Source organism: Sparus aurata, chromosome 17 (assembly GCF_900880675.1).
Source record: "Sparus aurata chromosome 17, fSpaAur1.1, whole genome shotgun sequence".
Classification (NCBI taxonomy): Eukaryota; Metazoa; Chordata; class Actinopteri; order Spariformes; family Sparidae; genus Sparus; species Sparus aurata.
The window spans coordinates 11776599-11791844 of record NC_044203.1 but is presented as its reverse complement, the minus strand read 5'-3'; the positions used below and the strand labels follow the sequence as shown (position 1 = coordinate 11791844).

At 42.2% G+C, this 15246-nt stretch overlaps 1 protein-coding gene across 32 annotated transcripts in view; it reads right to left on the bottom strand.

Moving 5' to 3' along the window:
* Positions 1–5645: 5645 nt before the first annotated feature.
* The window catches only part of LOC115567390 (plectin-like), a 142865-nt gene continuing 133264 nt past the window's right edge, over positions 5646–15246 (bottom strand). For all 32 annotated transcript variants that reach the window (XM_030393912.1, XM_030393913.1, XM_030393916.1 and 29 more), the window contains 3 exons: positions 6987–14076; positions 6676–6792; positions 5646–6505 (listed from right to left, as the gene is read on the bottom strand). In XM_030393912.1, the coding sequence (XP_030249772.1) occupies positions 7912–14076 (6165 nt within the window). In that variant the 3' untranslated portion in view covers positions 5646–6505; positions 6676–6792; positions 6987–7911. The remainder of the gene's footprint in view (positions 6506–6675; positions 6793–6986; positions 14077–15246) is intronic.

Here is a 15246-nt window from a genome sequence, read left to right as displayed (position 1 = left end):
AGACAAATCCTTAAAGTGCTGAGAGGATTTGACAGGAAATGTGAACATGTACGATTCCATGGCATCTGGGCGACCCCATCTGCTGAGGATCATGTGATACAATCGATTAATGGATTTTGTGGAATCCCTCCTGTGAAATCAAATCAAATATCATATCATGAGACTTTGCCACACATGAACTTTTAGCCAACTAATAATTCGCCCTTTGAGTTCTTGGTCCGTTATAACCCGTTTTCATCATTCATGCTTTTCCTCGTCCGTAAGGTATGACTTCACAAACTGAATGCCATTTACATCCGAGATGCTAATCATAGGCCTGTTCATGCGCGACAAAGCCCAATTTGAGGCTCACGTGCGTGCCAGTGTTCACGGGAGAAACGGCTTAAGATGTGCCGGTGCATGCCTCGTGTTAAGGAGCAGGTGTGTGGCTCTCTCCTGTGTATTGTAGGAAGGGTCTGCACACGGGGGGCTGCGGAGGGATGCCCTCATTCATGCTGCTAACTAACGAGTCCCCCAAGGCCCAGACTGAAACCAGCAGTGCAGCAGACTAACAGCATTACCATGACAAAGGTCCGCGGTCGGATGCAGTATGATAAAGGCATGGTAGAGATAAAAAGACACCCCCTTATTTCACACACTCTGACTGGGGGTCAGACTAAAGCGCTGACACGACAAGACATGCCTGTGCACCTTACACGTCAGTCCCCGGGGAGACGGAGACAAAATGTCGAGCGCGTTGAAAGAATTCTTTAACTGAGCCGACGTCTTCTGTTGAAGGATGTTTTTGTAAGAACTCTCCCCGATATGGTAATCAATGAGTTTCTCCAAAAGGTCAAACGGGTTCAAGCATGGATCGTATTTCGTCCCTCGGCCCCTTTTTATCCATTAAATCAATTAATGGCCGAAACATTCAGTCAGGACCAATGGAACACGTTCAATTCAATGGGCTGTGTAAGTAAATCAACCAAAACCATTTTTCCTATGACAATAAGAAACATCAAACACACTTGATCCTTTTGTGCAACTGATTCACAGCTCATTGAAGAAGCTGCAGCCCCCCTTCACTAAGGGGTAATCAAATAAAATATAACCTCCGCTTTCAATCGGGGCTGCACAAATGGTTCAGCTCAATGGAAACGTTCCTTATCTAAGAGCTGAATTCATTCAGCCGGTGTCAGTGCACAACTCCAACACAAGATAAGATATAATGTTACTGTCTCATTGATCCATTGTATGAATTAACTATATTAAATTGGCAGGATACGAGTTTTTCCCTGAAAGTACGCATTTCTAGCTGCTTTGATCTGATTGGTTGAGTTAGACCTGATGGGAGGAACCTGAGCAGAACAGGTGTTATAGCTGATAGGGAACAGAGAAAAGGTAGTTATTATAGGCAATGCTAGTGCTGAGGTCAGCTTCTCAGCAAACCAGCCGTCTGGCCTCGACCACACACGCATAAATATTTGATCAAAGTTCTTCCTTTGCCATTCACGCTTGTCATTTGACAATAATGGCTGCGGTCTTGACTGACGAGCCTTTGTACAAATATTGGTATAAATGGAGTTGTATGACAAAATCTACAGTTGGTGTTCAATAAATGCCTCAATAGTCAGATCAGAGCGCTCTTACCGTAAAGATCCTGCTTTTCTCTTTTTCCTGCCCCCTTGCCTCTTCCTCCCATCTGAGTCTAATGTCTTTTCAGTGTGTGCGCTCATGTGTGCAGAGGGCCTCCAATGCCAAGCACTTCTCTAGCCTGGCTGTCCAGGCCAGGCACAATGGGGCCTGATTCCCCAGCCCCTGTGTCCCCCTGTGGCCTAAAGAAGTCTCCCTGCAGGAGTGGAGGCGGACCACCTCAGAATCTGTCTGAGTATGCCGGGCTGTGAAAAACCTCAGCAGCCCCTTTCCTTTTTCTCGTTATGCTCAATTAGCTACCCTGACCAGCAGCATGACTCATAGGTTCATTTTCCTGCTCTTGTTTTTCTTTGCTCTTTTTACCGTTTTTTCCAGTGTTCTGTACAGGTACACACGTCCTGTAATAGGTAATGCAATGTGCTTGTATCATTACAGAAAGCTTCATGGGGAAAATTTACTGGAATCAGACAATACTCTCTTAACATGGGCCATTGAAACCCTTCTGGTGGTAATGTGACTCTGGTGATGGATGTTCATGGTCCCCAGAGGATGAATTAAGTGAACACCTGGCTTTTCCAAAAATTAACCATGAGGTGGACAAGCAATAAGTTTGCTTGATGATAAAATACATGTTAAACTAATGACACTCCCATTAGCTTCAGTTGTACTTAAGTTTATTGCTAATCAGCAAATGTTTAGCTTGCTAACACGCTAAACTAAGATAGTGAACAAAGTAAATATAACACCTGCTTACCATGTTAGCATTGTCATTGTCATAATACAACAAGGAAGGCTTCCGGTGGCAGAGACGGACTACTGCTAAAATCGCAGGAAGTGAAATCTTTATGTACAAATCGATGATCAGTGTGACAGGAACCTAAACTAAAGGGTGCCAAAAAAACAGGACAGAACTTGACAATGGAAACGCAAAAAAATAACCGTTTCAAACTCCGAAGTGCAACAAACTGAGCTGAACCGAACCAAACCAGACAGCGCTGTGAAAACGAAGCTACTGCGGACACGTTAGCATGTTGGCATTAGCATTCAGCTTGGCTGCCTACAGAGCCACTTGCTCTTCTGTAGAGTCCTGTTAATTGATGATGCTGCGAGGTTGTTGCAATGTTTCCCAGTGTGATGAGGACGCAGGGCCCCACAAGTGTCTTTGTAGCCTTCAGAACTACTGCAGTTGTAGGACATAGACAAAGAGGGAGGGACAGAAAGAACAGCGACATGACGGATGGACTTTTTGCATATAGACTATCTTGGCAAGAGGTAATACAGCTAGTAAAACCTCCTTTGTATAAGTAGTTATGTGCCAAGAAACACAATACATATACATTAAGCCTATGCAATAAAATAAATAGCTTTTTATACCCAATTCTTATAATTATACCCAAAACACATGTACAGGTGCTTTTCTGATGACTTTAACATGGTATATGGTGAAACAGATTCAGAAGGGTGGAAGATAGAAAGACAGCATCATTGAGACCGACAGTAAACCCCACTAACCCTGGGGTCCAGAGGAGGCAGCCTCATCTCCATGCTCTTCAGCCACTGTCTCAGTGCTCTGATCTGACCCCTGAACTCACACTGCCATTGACTCAAGTCCTCCTCGTCCCTCCTAAAAACACAAAGGAACAACGCAAAGTGTAAGAGGTTATAGTGATTATATTTTACAATCAAATGTCTTACAAAACATATAATGAGGGAAATGGGGCACATGCACTAAAGAGGATAATCTTAATCAAGTCAAATGAATGTTAATAATCATCTTATTGTTCATTTGCATAGAGGTACTTTTGCACCGTCTCAAGCTCTCGGTTTGTTTTGTCAAAATGTGAACAGCATAAAGCAAGGAGTTAAATGTGGAATAGCTGTAGTACTCTGACTGTTCATGTTTACTTTGGTATTATTTTGTATTTCAATGTGTCAGTCTTTCAAATTGAATTTAAATGCTGTCTGGCTGCAGTGGCAGGAAGTGGAACATTAGGAGAGCAGACACAAGGACAGAGTCATGACCTGAGAGACGACAGGACAGGAAGAGGTAAGACAAAGCCTTCGAGAATTATTATTCTTATCAAAGGATAATGTAACCAGTGCTTCGAAAAAATATCTCATTAGGGAGGCATCTGCTCTCTTTGCCGGGCTGGAACCTCAGCCTCCTTGTTTCAGTACGTTTCAATTAGATGTTTTACACTGTGTGCCCACTACACAGTGCACAGTGTCTTTGTGCGGTTGCAAACGCAGACTCACCGGTCTAGAAAGCGGATACAATTGAGCAACTGTCGTCACGGGCTGAGAGTTGTTTTTTTTATCAGACTGTTGGTGGCCACTTTCAGTGAAGCCGCTCTCACTTGGACTACTGTGTTTGCTTCAAATATAAAATGAGTTTGATTCTAAAGTATCTACACATGTGGTGGAATATTAGTGCTTATAATGGACATAATCTGAAGCACCTCATTTGGTATTTAACTTGTACAAGTGTTATAATATTAATCTGTTTATCAATGGTGCAAGTTACCTATTAATTAGGGCTACACACACTACCAGAGGAGCTACAAAGATACCCAAAGAATAAATGCCTTTTATATTTTAGCATACCCATATCTCTGATCCTGTGATGTGGGTGTTGGAGATCCAAACAAAGCACTTCCTTTATCCTGCAAGAGACAACGGGGGGAGAATATATACAACACGATCCTCACACCTGCTGCTGCATTGCGCCTTTAGCATTTTCAGCCGTTGACACTCTTCATTTTCTGCGTACAGGATATGATGATGTGAGCGTTTTCACACTCTCCTCTGTGATCTTACCTCCCTGCCTCCAGCCTCCGGGAGGGAAAGGGTCAGATCAGAGTAGTCAAGGGAGCTGAGTGAAGAATTCTGGGAGGTGAAAGCCCCGTTTCTCCTGTTGGCAGGCTCCTCCATCAAACCCAGGGGCTGATGTTGGCACACACAGCAGAGCACAATATGTTTACATCTGGTATGAAGGGATTGAGTGTAAATCCTCATGCACACCAGTAATATCCAGTGATGACCTAAATGCTGTTTCAGGGTATTTAACACCCTGATCAGAAGACATTTGTTGAGGAGCTTAAATGGGTATTATGTAGGTATTGTATAAACATCAGCTTTTAAAAAACCCTGTCAGACCCTTTTGACAAATACCTTATAATAATAAACATGGTCCTCAGTGGGTTCATGACATGATCTAAGTAGCTGTGTTTCACCTTAAGCACTGTTGCTTCATTGGGGATGAGTGCAGGACAGTATTACACTGCCCTCATGTGGTCAACTATTGCGCTTCAGAGGAAAGATTCAGATCACTGGGAATGTACTACAGTTGGTGTATTACTAATCAACAGAGACCTTGCAGATGTCGTCTCCTTTACCCAAATAGTAAAGGAGACATACTTCACTCTTCTGTTTCATACTGTCCACTGCTGCAGCTCTGTATTCCCCCTCTGTCTGAACGCTGTTAAAGCTCCTGTTTCTTTAAGGCCCTTCCTCCTGAATATCCAGTCTCCTCTGATTGGTTGCCTCACACATGCCTGATCCGGGCACCGCTACCAACAACAGAGCAACTTCACTAAATGAATGTGCCAAATTAGCTGCTATGTATAAATTATGCAAATGTGTGACACGGTGATGTAGTGTGACTTCACAAAGGCACAGAACTAAGGCACGACAACTGACGAGGCATTCAAGAGGCAGTGTTTTCTGTGGGAGAGAGGAGCAGCAATGACCTTTTTAACTTTCAAGATTGTTTTACGTACACATGAACCATTATAAAACACTGAATGTGAGGAGATGAATGAAAAACCATAATAGGTCTGCTTTAACTTATAGAACTAGCTGCTCTACAACTACTGACTCCTGTTATGCTTTATAGATCGATGGAGCCGTTATGTTTGATTTTCTATCGTGCCATTAGCGTTCCAATGTAACCAAAGTAAGCAGCACTGAAAAAACATGCTCTACTTAAAGAATAACCTCAGAAGCTTTTGTAGTGATGTATGAATGACAGGAGGGTGCCTCTTCAGAGCATATTTATTTACAACATAGTGTTATGTTCAGCACATACAACAGAATCCACTCACCATATCATTCTAAGCAAAGTCTGCCCCATAAGTAAAATGAACCAGTTAGTTTGTGGATTTATATATTTCTAAAATTATCAGCAGGTACATCTGCAGTTGTCTTTATTTTACACTAACATTTTTTTCCCAAATATCCTTTGTAAAGTTAGTAAAACATGCAAGGCAAATCCATAATATATCAAAAAAAACTAGATGAAAACAAAATAAAAGGATTTACAGAGGTAAAACACTTGAGATACATAACAAAATTGCTTGCTGTGGAAAAATAACTATAAGCAAAATAAAGCTTCAAGCTGTTTTTTTTTCAGTTTGCAAATGAAATCTGTGGCAAAACATCAACTGAGAGTTAATTTGATATAATACATACATTCATGCAATGTGTTGCTGTATCAAATATGTCAATTCTCCAAATGTCTCTTATTAGCACTTTGGTGGGACTGAATTTACACAGAGGTACAGTAATACGAACATACACTCCTAAGAACAGCTAAATGAAGATGTGCCGTTCCATGACTACAGTGAATCCCAATTTAAATGAAAAAAAGATGAAGACGCAGGTGTGTCTTTACTTTGGGATTGCTCTCTAAAAGAAAATTCAGGATATGACAAGATAAATAGCACTATCAGCATTCAAGTAATAAATATATGAAAAACATCATGAATGAAGAGTGTTCCTAGAAATGCATCCCAAGATGGCGTCAGGTTGACTCAGCCTCAGCTTTCTCCAAATGTGATGTGCAATGGAAGAAAGGACATACTCAATGGCAGATCTAGAAACAAAAGAAAATAACTATGAATTGAAATCAAAATGAAGCATGCAGTGGGAAAAGGTAGGTAATAAATTAAAATTGCAAAACAGTTCTCGATGAAATGATGTCTTCATCTTTTGCAAATGAAATGAAAGTGATCTCATGTTTTCAAAACCATGTGTATCATTTACCTGTGTAACTGCGCGAGGATGACAGGGACTCACAAACCCATCCAAGTTGAGGGGATGGTATCCTCCGGCCAGCTGAGTATCAGTGCTCTTATGTTGCATTCTGGGTGACTGAGGCACCTGTCAAAAACAACGGGACGAAGAAAAAAGCAGTGATGAGAATTTTGAAATAGAGATCCATAATAGTTAACTAATATGGGATAGGGAGAAAATGAAATAAATTAATGGCATAATAATTTGTGATGTGATCTAAATCAACTGAAAAAAACAGAAAACCAAACAAACATAGGAAAAAAAAACAACATTCAACTTACAAGAACCAAAATAACAGGAGGCTGGTCAGTATGGGAGAGCAGGATGAAGTCTGACATCATCTTGGGATTTACCAGGAACACTTGAATGATGGTGAATATAAAGAATCCAAAACTTGGAGTGTATAAAACAATGGTGTAATGAGGTTAAAGGATGCAAAAGCACACTGACTATAAGTGGGCATAAGTACAAGGTAATGTCATGTGAAACTGTTTTCAGAGCAGTCTGCATAATTGTAAGTCTGGCACTTGTTATCAGTGTTGTATTCCTACTGTGTATCATTTGGTAGTGTCTCACAGGTGTATTCTTACTGAGTATACTTTCAAGTTAGGCAACATTTAACATGAAAACATTAACACAAAATCTCTATACAAACATTCAGAGATTTGAAGGCATCTATGTATTTTAGAGTCTGTTTAAAACATTAGAGCTAAATTGACATACAGTATTGCATTAAGTAGTACTGTCAAAAAGATAAAAAATAGACAAATATTCTTGAATTTTAAAGGAAACAAGGAATACTGGAAAAATATTTCTGTTTGACATACTTACAGTATATATTAGTTTCAGATAGCACAAGTATACATTTTTTTTAACAAATGAAAACTATAGTCACTTAAAAAGGCATACATTTTATGTTTTGCTTTATAAAATCTAAAGTGACTTTAAAAAGAAAATGAATATCTTATTTATCTAGCAATGCTTGGTTATGTCTCTATGTATGAGGCACATGTTTAGACAACTGTTCTATTTGAAAAAATGCATCGCCAAGGCAATTCTTTTGATGTGATCATATTCAGGGCAGAATAAATAAATTATATTTTCTATGTTACTGTAACTCATTTTTTCCTGTGTGAAATGCAACTGTTAACTTGCATTAGTATTGTTGGTTCTAAGTCAAAAGTTGTTAGGAACTGAACTAGCTAATCAGAATCTGCGGCTGTAGCCGGTTGAAGAGGATGTGAAGGAGGACGATGAGAAGTTCATGCTGAAGCCAGAGCCAGCATCAATGCTGCCTCTCCTGGAGCCTGTTCGGGATCCGGTCCTTGAGCCAGTCCGAGAGCCATAGGCAGATCCGGGGTTACTGGCGTTGTAAGGACTGTAGAGGCCTTTGCTGGACTGTGAGGAGGCCTCCAGAAGCCTTAGGCTAGAGCCTTCCTCGACCATGCTTTTGTCCATGGCATCTTTGAAGGAGATTTTCAGTTTGGTTTTGGGGTCAGTAAGATATTTAGAATAAGCATTGACATCTCTCAGTTTCTGGGCAGTGCGGGCATCGATCGTGCCCTTCCTGATGGATTCGTCCAGAGACACTCTGCCTTCAACATCAGGCTCAATAAGCCCTCCAGTCAGGTATTGGATCTCAAGGAAACGCTGCCCAGCCTCATAATACAACCAGCCCTTCTTTAGAGCCTGAGAAGCAGACATCTTCACTTTAGTTCTGGGGTCTTCAAATCCATTGAATGCTTTTTGAGCCAGGTTGAGTCGATCAACCATGACTTTATCTACAAGGCCTTTTTCTGTAGCATCAGTGACTGAGAATCTCTCCCCTGTTGTGGGGTCAATTATTCCTCCTGTGCAGGCTTGAGCCTCCAACAATCGTTGGCCTGAGATGTTGTCCACCAGGTTTCTGTGTATGGCCTCAGTGATTGACACCTTCTCCAGTGTGTCTATGTCTAAGATTCCAGCAATGGGGCCTGTCTCCTCTGCTGGATCATTCCATATGACTGCCGGTGCTTTAATGGAGGGTATGGGGCTCATGGGAGATGAGTAGGTGGAACCAGTGGTGGATCCAAAGGAGGATGAGCGAGAGCGGAATCCTCCCATGTTTCCAGAAAGCATGTCGGCAAATTCTGTGATGGCCAGGTTTCCAGATCGGTATGTATCAAGAGCATTCTGGTCAATGAGGCCACGCGCAAGAGCATCGTCGACATCATACTGTCTCCCTGACCTCCTGTCAATGATAATGGACTTGACAGTACCATCAGAGGAGGTCATTGTGATCTCTTCCCATTCACACTCCTGCTCAGCAAGCTCAAGGTAGGTTTGGTGGTCAATGAGTCCCTTCCTGTAGGCCTCATACACAGTCATTTCTTTGCCTGTCTCTGGGTCTACAATGACAACTCTGCGTTTACGAACAGAGGATTTGGAGGAGGTCTTCCTTTCTCGCTTCTTTTCCTTCAGTAGCAGGAGCACCAGGCCAGTGTCGGGATCAGTGATGCACTTTTCCATGAGCCCGAGGTAGGTAAGGTTTTCCTCAGTGTTGGGATCAAAGAAGCCTTTGGTGTCATCAGATGGATCTGTCAGGATCTCATTCATTTCCTCATCAAAGAAGCCACGTTTGTAGGCCACCTCAACTGGCACACGGTGACTTTCCTCTGGGTCAATGATTCCACCAGTGGCAATTTGGGCTTCCAGGAGACGGATACCATGATCTTTCAGGATTAGACCCTTTTTCATAGCCTGGAACAGGGAGATAGTTTTGCCTGAATAAGGATCTCTGTATCCTGTCACTGCACGCTCAGCAGAGAGGAGCTTGTCTTTGAATTCTGGTCCGACGATTCCCATTCTCACTGCATCACTGACAGTCAGTTTGAGGTTTTTGATTGGATCAATGACATAGCCTGTGGCTGCCTGGGCCTCAAGGAGTTCAAATGCAGTGCCTGGCCTAATCATGTTCTTCTTCATGGCCTGGTAAATTGAAAGACGCTCCTTTGAAGTCTCCAAAAATACACCAGCAATGCAGCTTGTGCCCTCGAGGTACCTTGATAGTCTACTGCTGACCTCCTCCACTGAAATAAGACCCTCATTCAGTTCAGTGACTGTCTGCTGGTCAATAATTTGTGAGCGGAGCAGCTCCTCCATTGTGATCTGTTTCCTCAGACCCTTGAACATCAGCCTCTTGTCTCCCAGGGAGAGTAGGCGTAACCCACCATCTAACTTGCATCTCTTGAGCAGCTGTGCATAAGACAGGTTCTCCTCTGTGACAGGGTCAACAAATCCTTTAACACTGTCAGTCAGCTTTTCATTGGTTTCCTTATTGATATAACCTCTTTGCATGGCAACGTCTGCTGGCAAGTGGAACTGGAATTCAGGATCAATAATTCCACCAGTGGCAGTTTGTGCCTCCAACATTTTCAGAGCATAATCCTCTGGGACAAGGTCCTTCTTCATGGCCTGGAAAAGAGAGATAATTTTCCCACTGTATGGATCTTTGTATCCAGTGACTGCTCTCTCAGCTGAAAGAAGTTTATCATGGATCTCAGGGCCGACAACACCCTTACGGACAGCTTCGTCAACTGTGAGTGTTTCATTTTTAACTGGATCGACAATGAATCCTGTTGCAGCTTGTGCTTCTAGGAGACTGAGGGCTACTTCTGGTTTAATGAAACCTCTCTTCATTCCTTGGTATATGCTCATCTTGGAGCTTGAGTCAGTTGTGACTCCAGCCACACAGCCTGTGCCATAGAGATACTGTTTCACACTGGTCATCTCCATTATGTCACGGATGTCTCTCTTGCCCTGTTTAATGAGGTTGTATGTCTCCAAGTCAATGATCCGGGCATTGTAGAGCTCCTCAATAGTTATCCTTCTCCTGATAGTCTTGTATGACAGTGGACTTTCATTTCTGATGATCTCTCTCTGCTCCATGATCTCAATGATAATGATGATCATACGCTCTTTGGTGATATTTCCAGAGCGATATTCTTCCATGAGCCTCTGCCTCTCCTGATCTGGAAGCAAATTTGAGTTCATGATATCCCAGAGGTTCATTGGTTTATCAGCAAGGCCCTCAATTGGAATGTCAATTTGGGTGCTGGCCAGATCACTCTGTGTTTGTTCCTCTGTGTAGAGGTATGTCTTTTCCACAACAGTAGGAGACTGAGGTTTGGAGAGTGGGAGGATGTACAGGCCTGTCTCTGGATCTTTCTGGCACTTGTCTTTAAGCTGCCTGTAGGTCACATTCTCATCAGTCTCTGGATCTGAGAAAGCCTTGTTCTCATCAGATGGCTCGGACAGGTTCTTGGCAGTTTTTTGGTTGAAAATGTTCTTCTGATATGCAACATCAATTGGGACACGGTGGCTGTTTACAGGGTCGATGATTCCTCCACTAACCATCTGTGCTTCTAACATTGGCATTGCATGCTCTTTCAAGATGAGACCTTTTTGCATTGCCTCAAAGAGGGAGACTTTGTTGCCAGTGAATGGATCTTTGTAGCCAGTGACAGCTTTTTCTGCAGACAGGAGTTTTTCATGTAGCTCTGGACCAACAAGGCCTGACTTCACTGCCTCATCTACTGACAGACACTGTTTTTTCACTGGATCCACCATGAACCCAGAGGCAGCCTGGGCCTCAAGAAGTGAAAGACCTGTGTTGTGTCTGAGGAGCTTTTTCTTCATTGCCTCATAAATGCTTATTGTGTCTTTTGTTGGGCCCAGGTAAATGCCAGCAATGCTATCAGAGCCCTGGAGGTATTTACTGACATCAGGATTCTTGCTGACTTGTTTGGGTGTCGTTTTACCTTGTTTAAGGAGGTCAAAGGTTGACTTGTCAATAATTTTGGAATCATACAGAGAGTCTGCTGGGACAGGGGCTCTGAGTCCCTTGAAGCTGGTCTTTTCTTGTTTCTGGGCCTCTTTCTCATTTACAACTGTGATCATAATCTTGATAATCTTTTCAATTGTAATCTTTCCTGACCTAAACTGTCTGAGCAAGTCAAGCCTTTGTTCCTCAGTGAAATATTCAGAGTTGAGAATTTCCCAGATGGTCATCTTCCTGCCCTTGAATGGTCCAGAGTCAAGTTCCACAGTTGCCTGTGTCATAGCCTCTTTTGTCTGGGCTTCAGTGTATGCTAGCTCCTCCTTTGCATTGATGGCTTCTTCAGAAAGAGGCAGAAGCTGGAGGCCAGTTTTCTTGTCAGTGACACATCTCTTGAAGAGCTCTGGGTATGTGACATTTTCCTTTGTGTTGGGGTCAAAGAAGCATTTAGTTTCATCAGTTGGGCTGCTGAGGTTTTGTTTCATTTCATCATCAAAATAATTTCTCTTGCAGGCCACATCATGAGGAATATGATGGCTGTTTACTGGATCAATAATGCCACCGGTGGCCATTTGGGCATCAAGCAGCCGGATTCCTTGTTCTTTGGGTATGAGATCTTTTTTCATTGCCTGGAACAGAGATACAGTCTTCCCAGTGTAAGGGTCTTTGTAGCCGGTCACAGCTCGCTCTGCAGACAGGAGTTTTTCATGCAGCTCAGGACCAACAACACCTGCTTTTACAGCCTCATCAACAGTGTACTTCTTATTATCAACAGGGTCAACCACATAACCGGTACCTGCTTGGGCTTCAAGCATTTTCAAGGCAGGCCCTGGCCTCATCATGTCTTTCTTCATAGCTTGATAAAAGGACATCGTCTCCTTGGATGGTTCAATGAAGACACCTGCAATGCAGTTTGTACCCTTCAGTGCTTTGTGGACAGGCTCCATTTCAGACACCTCTTTGACTGTCTTATTGCCCTTGTGCAATTTGTTGTACAGGTCTTTATCAATGATTTTGGATTCCAGGAGCTCAGTGGCAGGGACAGGTGCTCTCAGACCGTCGAAGGTAATTTCATTCTTCTTCTCTTTCTCCTCTGCCACAGTGATCACAATCTTGATGATCTTTTCAATTGTGATTTTGCCTGTTTTGTATTGACGGAGAAGGTCCTTCTTCTGGTCTTCTGTGAAGTACTCAGAATTGATTATTTCCCATATGGTGACAGTCTTTCCCTTGAATCTTCCAAATGGCACGGACACAGTTGTTTTGCTGAACACATCCTTGGTCTCCTCCTCTGTGTATATACTTGAGCACTGAGCAGCTTTGTCTGTGATTGGCAGGAGCAGCATGCCTGTGTCTGGGTCAGTGGTGCATCTCTTCATCAGCTCAGAATATGTCAAAGGTTCCTGAGTGCTGGGGTCAAAGTATCCCTTTGTGTCATCTGAAGGGTTTTCCATAATTTTGTTCATTTCGTGATCATATTGTCCCTGTTTATAGGCTATTTCATTGGGTACACGGTGACTGTTGATGGGGTCGATGATGCCACCGGTTGCACGTTGAGCTTCAAGGACTCTGATGGCATGATCATGTTCTATCAGACCCTTCTTCATCGCTTCAAAGACAGAGATCTTCCCACCAGTGTATGGATCTTTGTAGCCAACAACTGCCCTCTCAGCTGAAAGCATTTTGTTGTGCAGTTCGGGGCCAATTACGCCTTCCTTGACAGCTTCATTAACGGAAAGTTTCTGGTTCTTAATGGGGTCTAAAATAGAACCAGTAGCTGCCTGGGCTTCAAGAAGGATTATGCCTGTGCCTGGAGTAATCTTCTTCTCTTTTGATGCTTGATAGATTGACATTTTTTGATTAGATGGTGTCAAAACGCCAGCAATGCCGTTCTTTCCTTTAAGAATTCTTTTAAGATTTTCCGTCTGGCCAAGCTCTTGCACAGTGGTTTTGCCATTTTTCAGTTTGTCAAACTCCTTCTTGGGTAAAAGACCGAGGTCATGAAGTCTGCTTGCAGGTACCTTTTCACGGATGCCATCGAAAGCCAAAGGATCTGGTTTCTTCTCTGCGCTGTCTACCACATCACCAACATTTTGGCCATTGTAAACGTTCTTTGTTGTCTCAACCATTGTGACATGGATGAGCTCTTTGTCTGGTTGGTCTTTCTGTGCTTCCTCAAGCTGTTGTAGCTTCTCACGCAGTTTCTGGTTCTCTTCTGCAAGAATCCTTTCCTGCTCTAGTCTCTTCCTCTCCAGTTCCTTCATTTCTTTTTGCTTGTTATGCATCTCTTCCTCAGCCTCTTTTTGTTTGTTGAGGGCAGCATCCATGGTAGCCTGGAGTTTCTTCTTCTCATCCTCCATCTGCTGTTTCTGGCGTTCCTGTTCGTCTTTGAGAGCTTTGGCCTTTTTGACTTCTTCTTCAAACTGGCTCTCCAGCCTCTTTTTCTCTTCTTCAATGAGCTTCTCCTTCTTCAACAGCATTTCCTTTTCTGACAGGAATGTCTGCTGGAGAACTGTCTTCTCATGTTCGATTTGTTTCTGCTGTGCATCAGCCATCTGATAGAGGACAAAACAGAAAAATAAGTCACAACAGAAATATTGGTAATGCATATAGATTCTTTGCATATTGTTTATGAAACATTATTATGTTTTATCTTGAAATTTTTAATTTTGTATATTTAATCTGTAATGGATATCATTTTTACAATGCACTCTGCTTTTGCATACTGTATGGGATAAAAACAATCCTCTAGTCAAAATCTGGCTGTTCAGAGTTTTGTCAAACAAATGTACTCTTTTTCTGGTGCCCTTGTTGCAAGATTCAGGTAAAAAACATGTATATGTAAATATGGATATCATTTTAGTGTAAATTTTTTTGTATTTACACCAAAATTCCAAGTCTAACCATGAGAATCTGCAATTTCCATAATATTATTTTGCTAGCTTAGACTCCTTTAGGATAGCACAGTTGTTGTGTTATTACATGTGTAACCAGTCAAACCAGTGCATGGTTGTAAACCTAGGGGTGGGGGTTGTGGATGAGGCCAACTTGTCAACAAGGCAGTGTAAATGCCTTTTGTGTAAACTGATTCATACAAGTGCATATAATGGTCATGTCAGAAGGAGAGCGGGTAGCCAAATAGGTATGGTCATATGTCTGCTAAATGTTTTTAGCATGTGAGCACTGGTGGCAAAGTCTCTTAAAACAGCATTCAAAGTGAATACTGGGCATCATAAACTGGGAACTTGACTATAGATGACAAATTTTCTTGGCAGCTAACAGTTGTGTTTGAATACTGTCTTTATCCTGCAAATACAGGCAGCAATCAAGATTTGGCAGTGGTGCATTATTTTAAAACTCACTGAGCGTTGATATAAAGGTTATTGGTTCCATTAAATCTGCTGGTGAACTGTAATACTAGCCTAACTCTCTAATTGTTGATCCACACAGATCTTTTTTTAACTGAACTGCTGATGTTTTATCATATCTAATTTAATCTAATCAGACTTCAAATGATGCAGTTGATCTTGGAGCTGAGGTGGAACTGGGTTTCAAAGCTGAAAGAAATATGAAGCATGTTTTCAAAATGAAGAAACATTCCAGGATGCGGGGGACATTCAAGAAATGATCTGCATGAGCACAGTGCACTGTAAAAAAAATCAAAATGAAAATCATATATCAAATTAAAGATATGGTTTCATGATTAGTGATCAAAGAAAGGGATA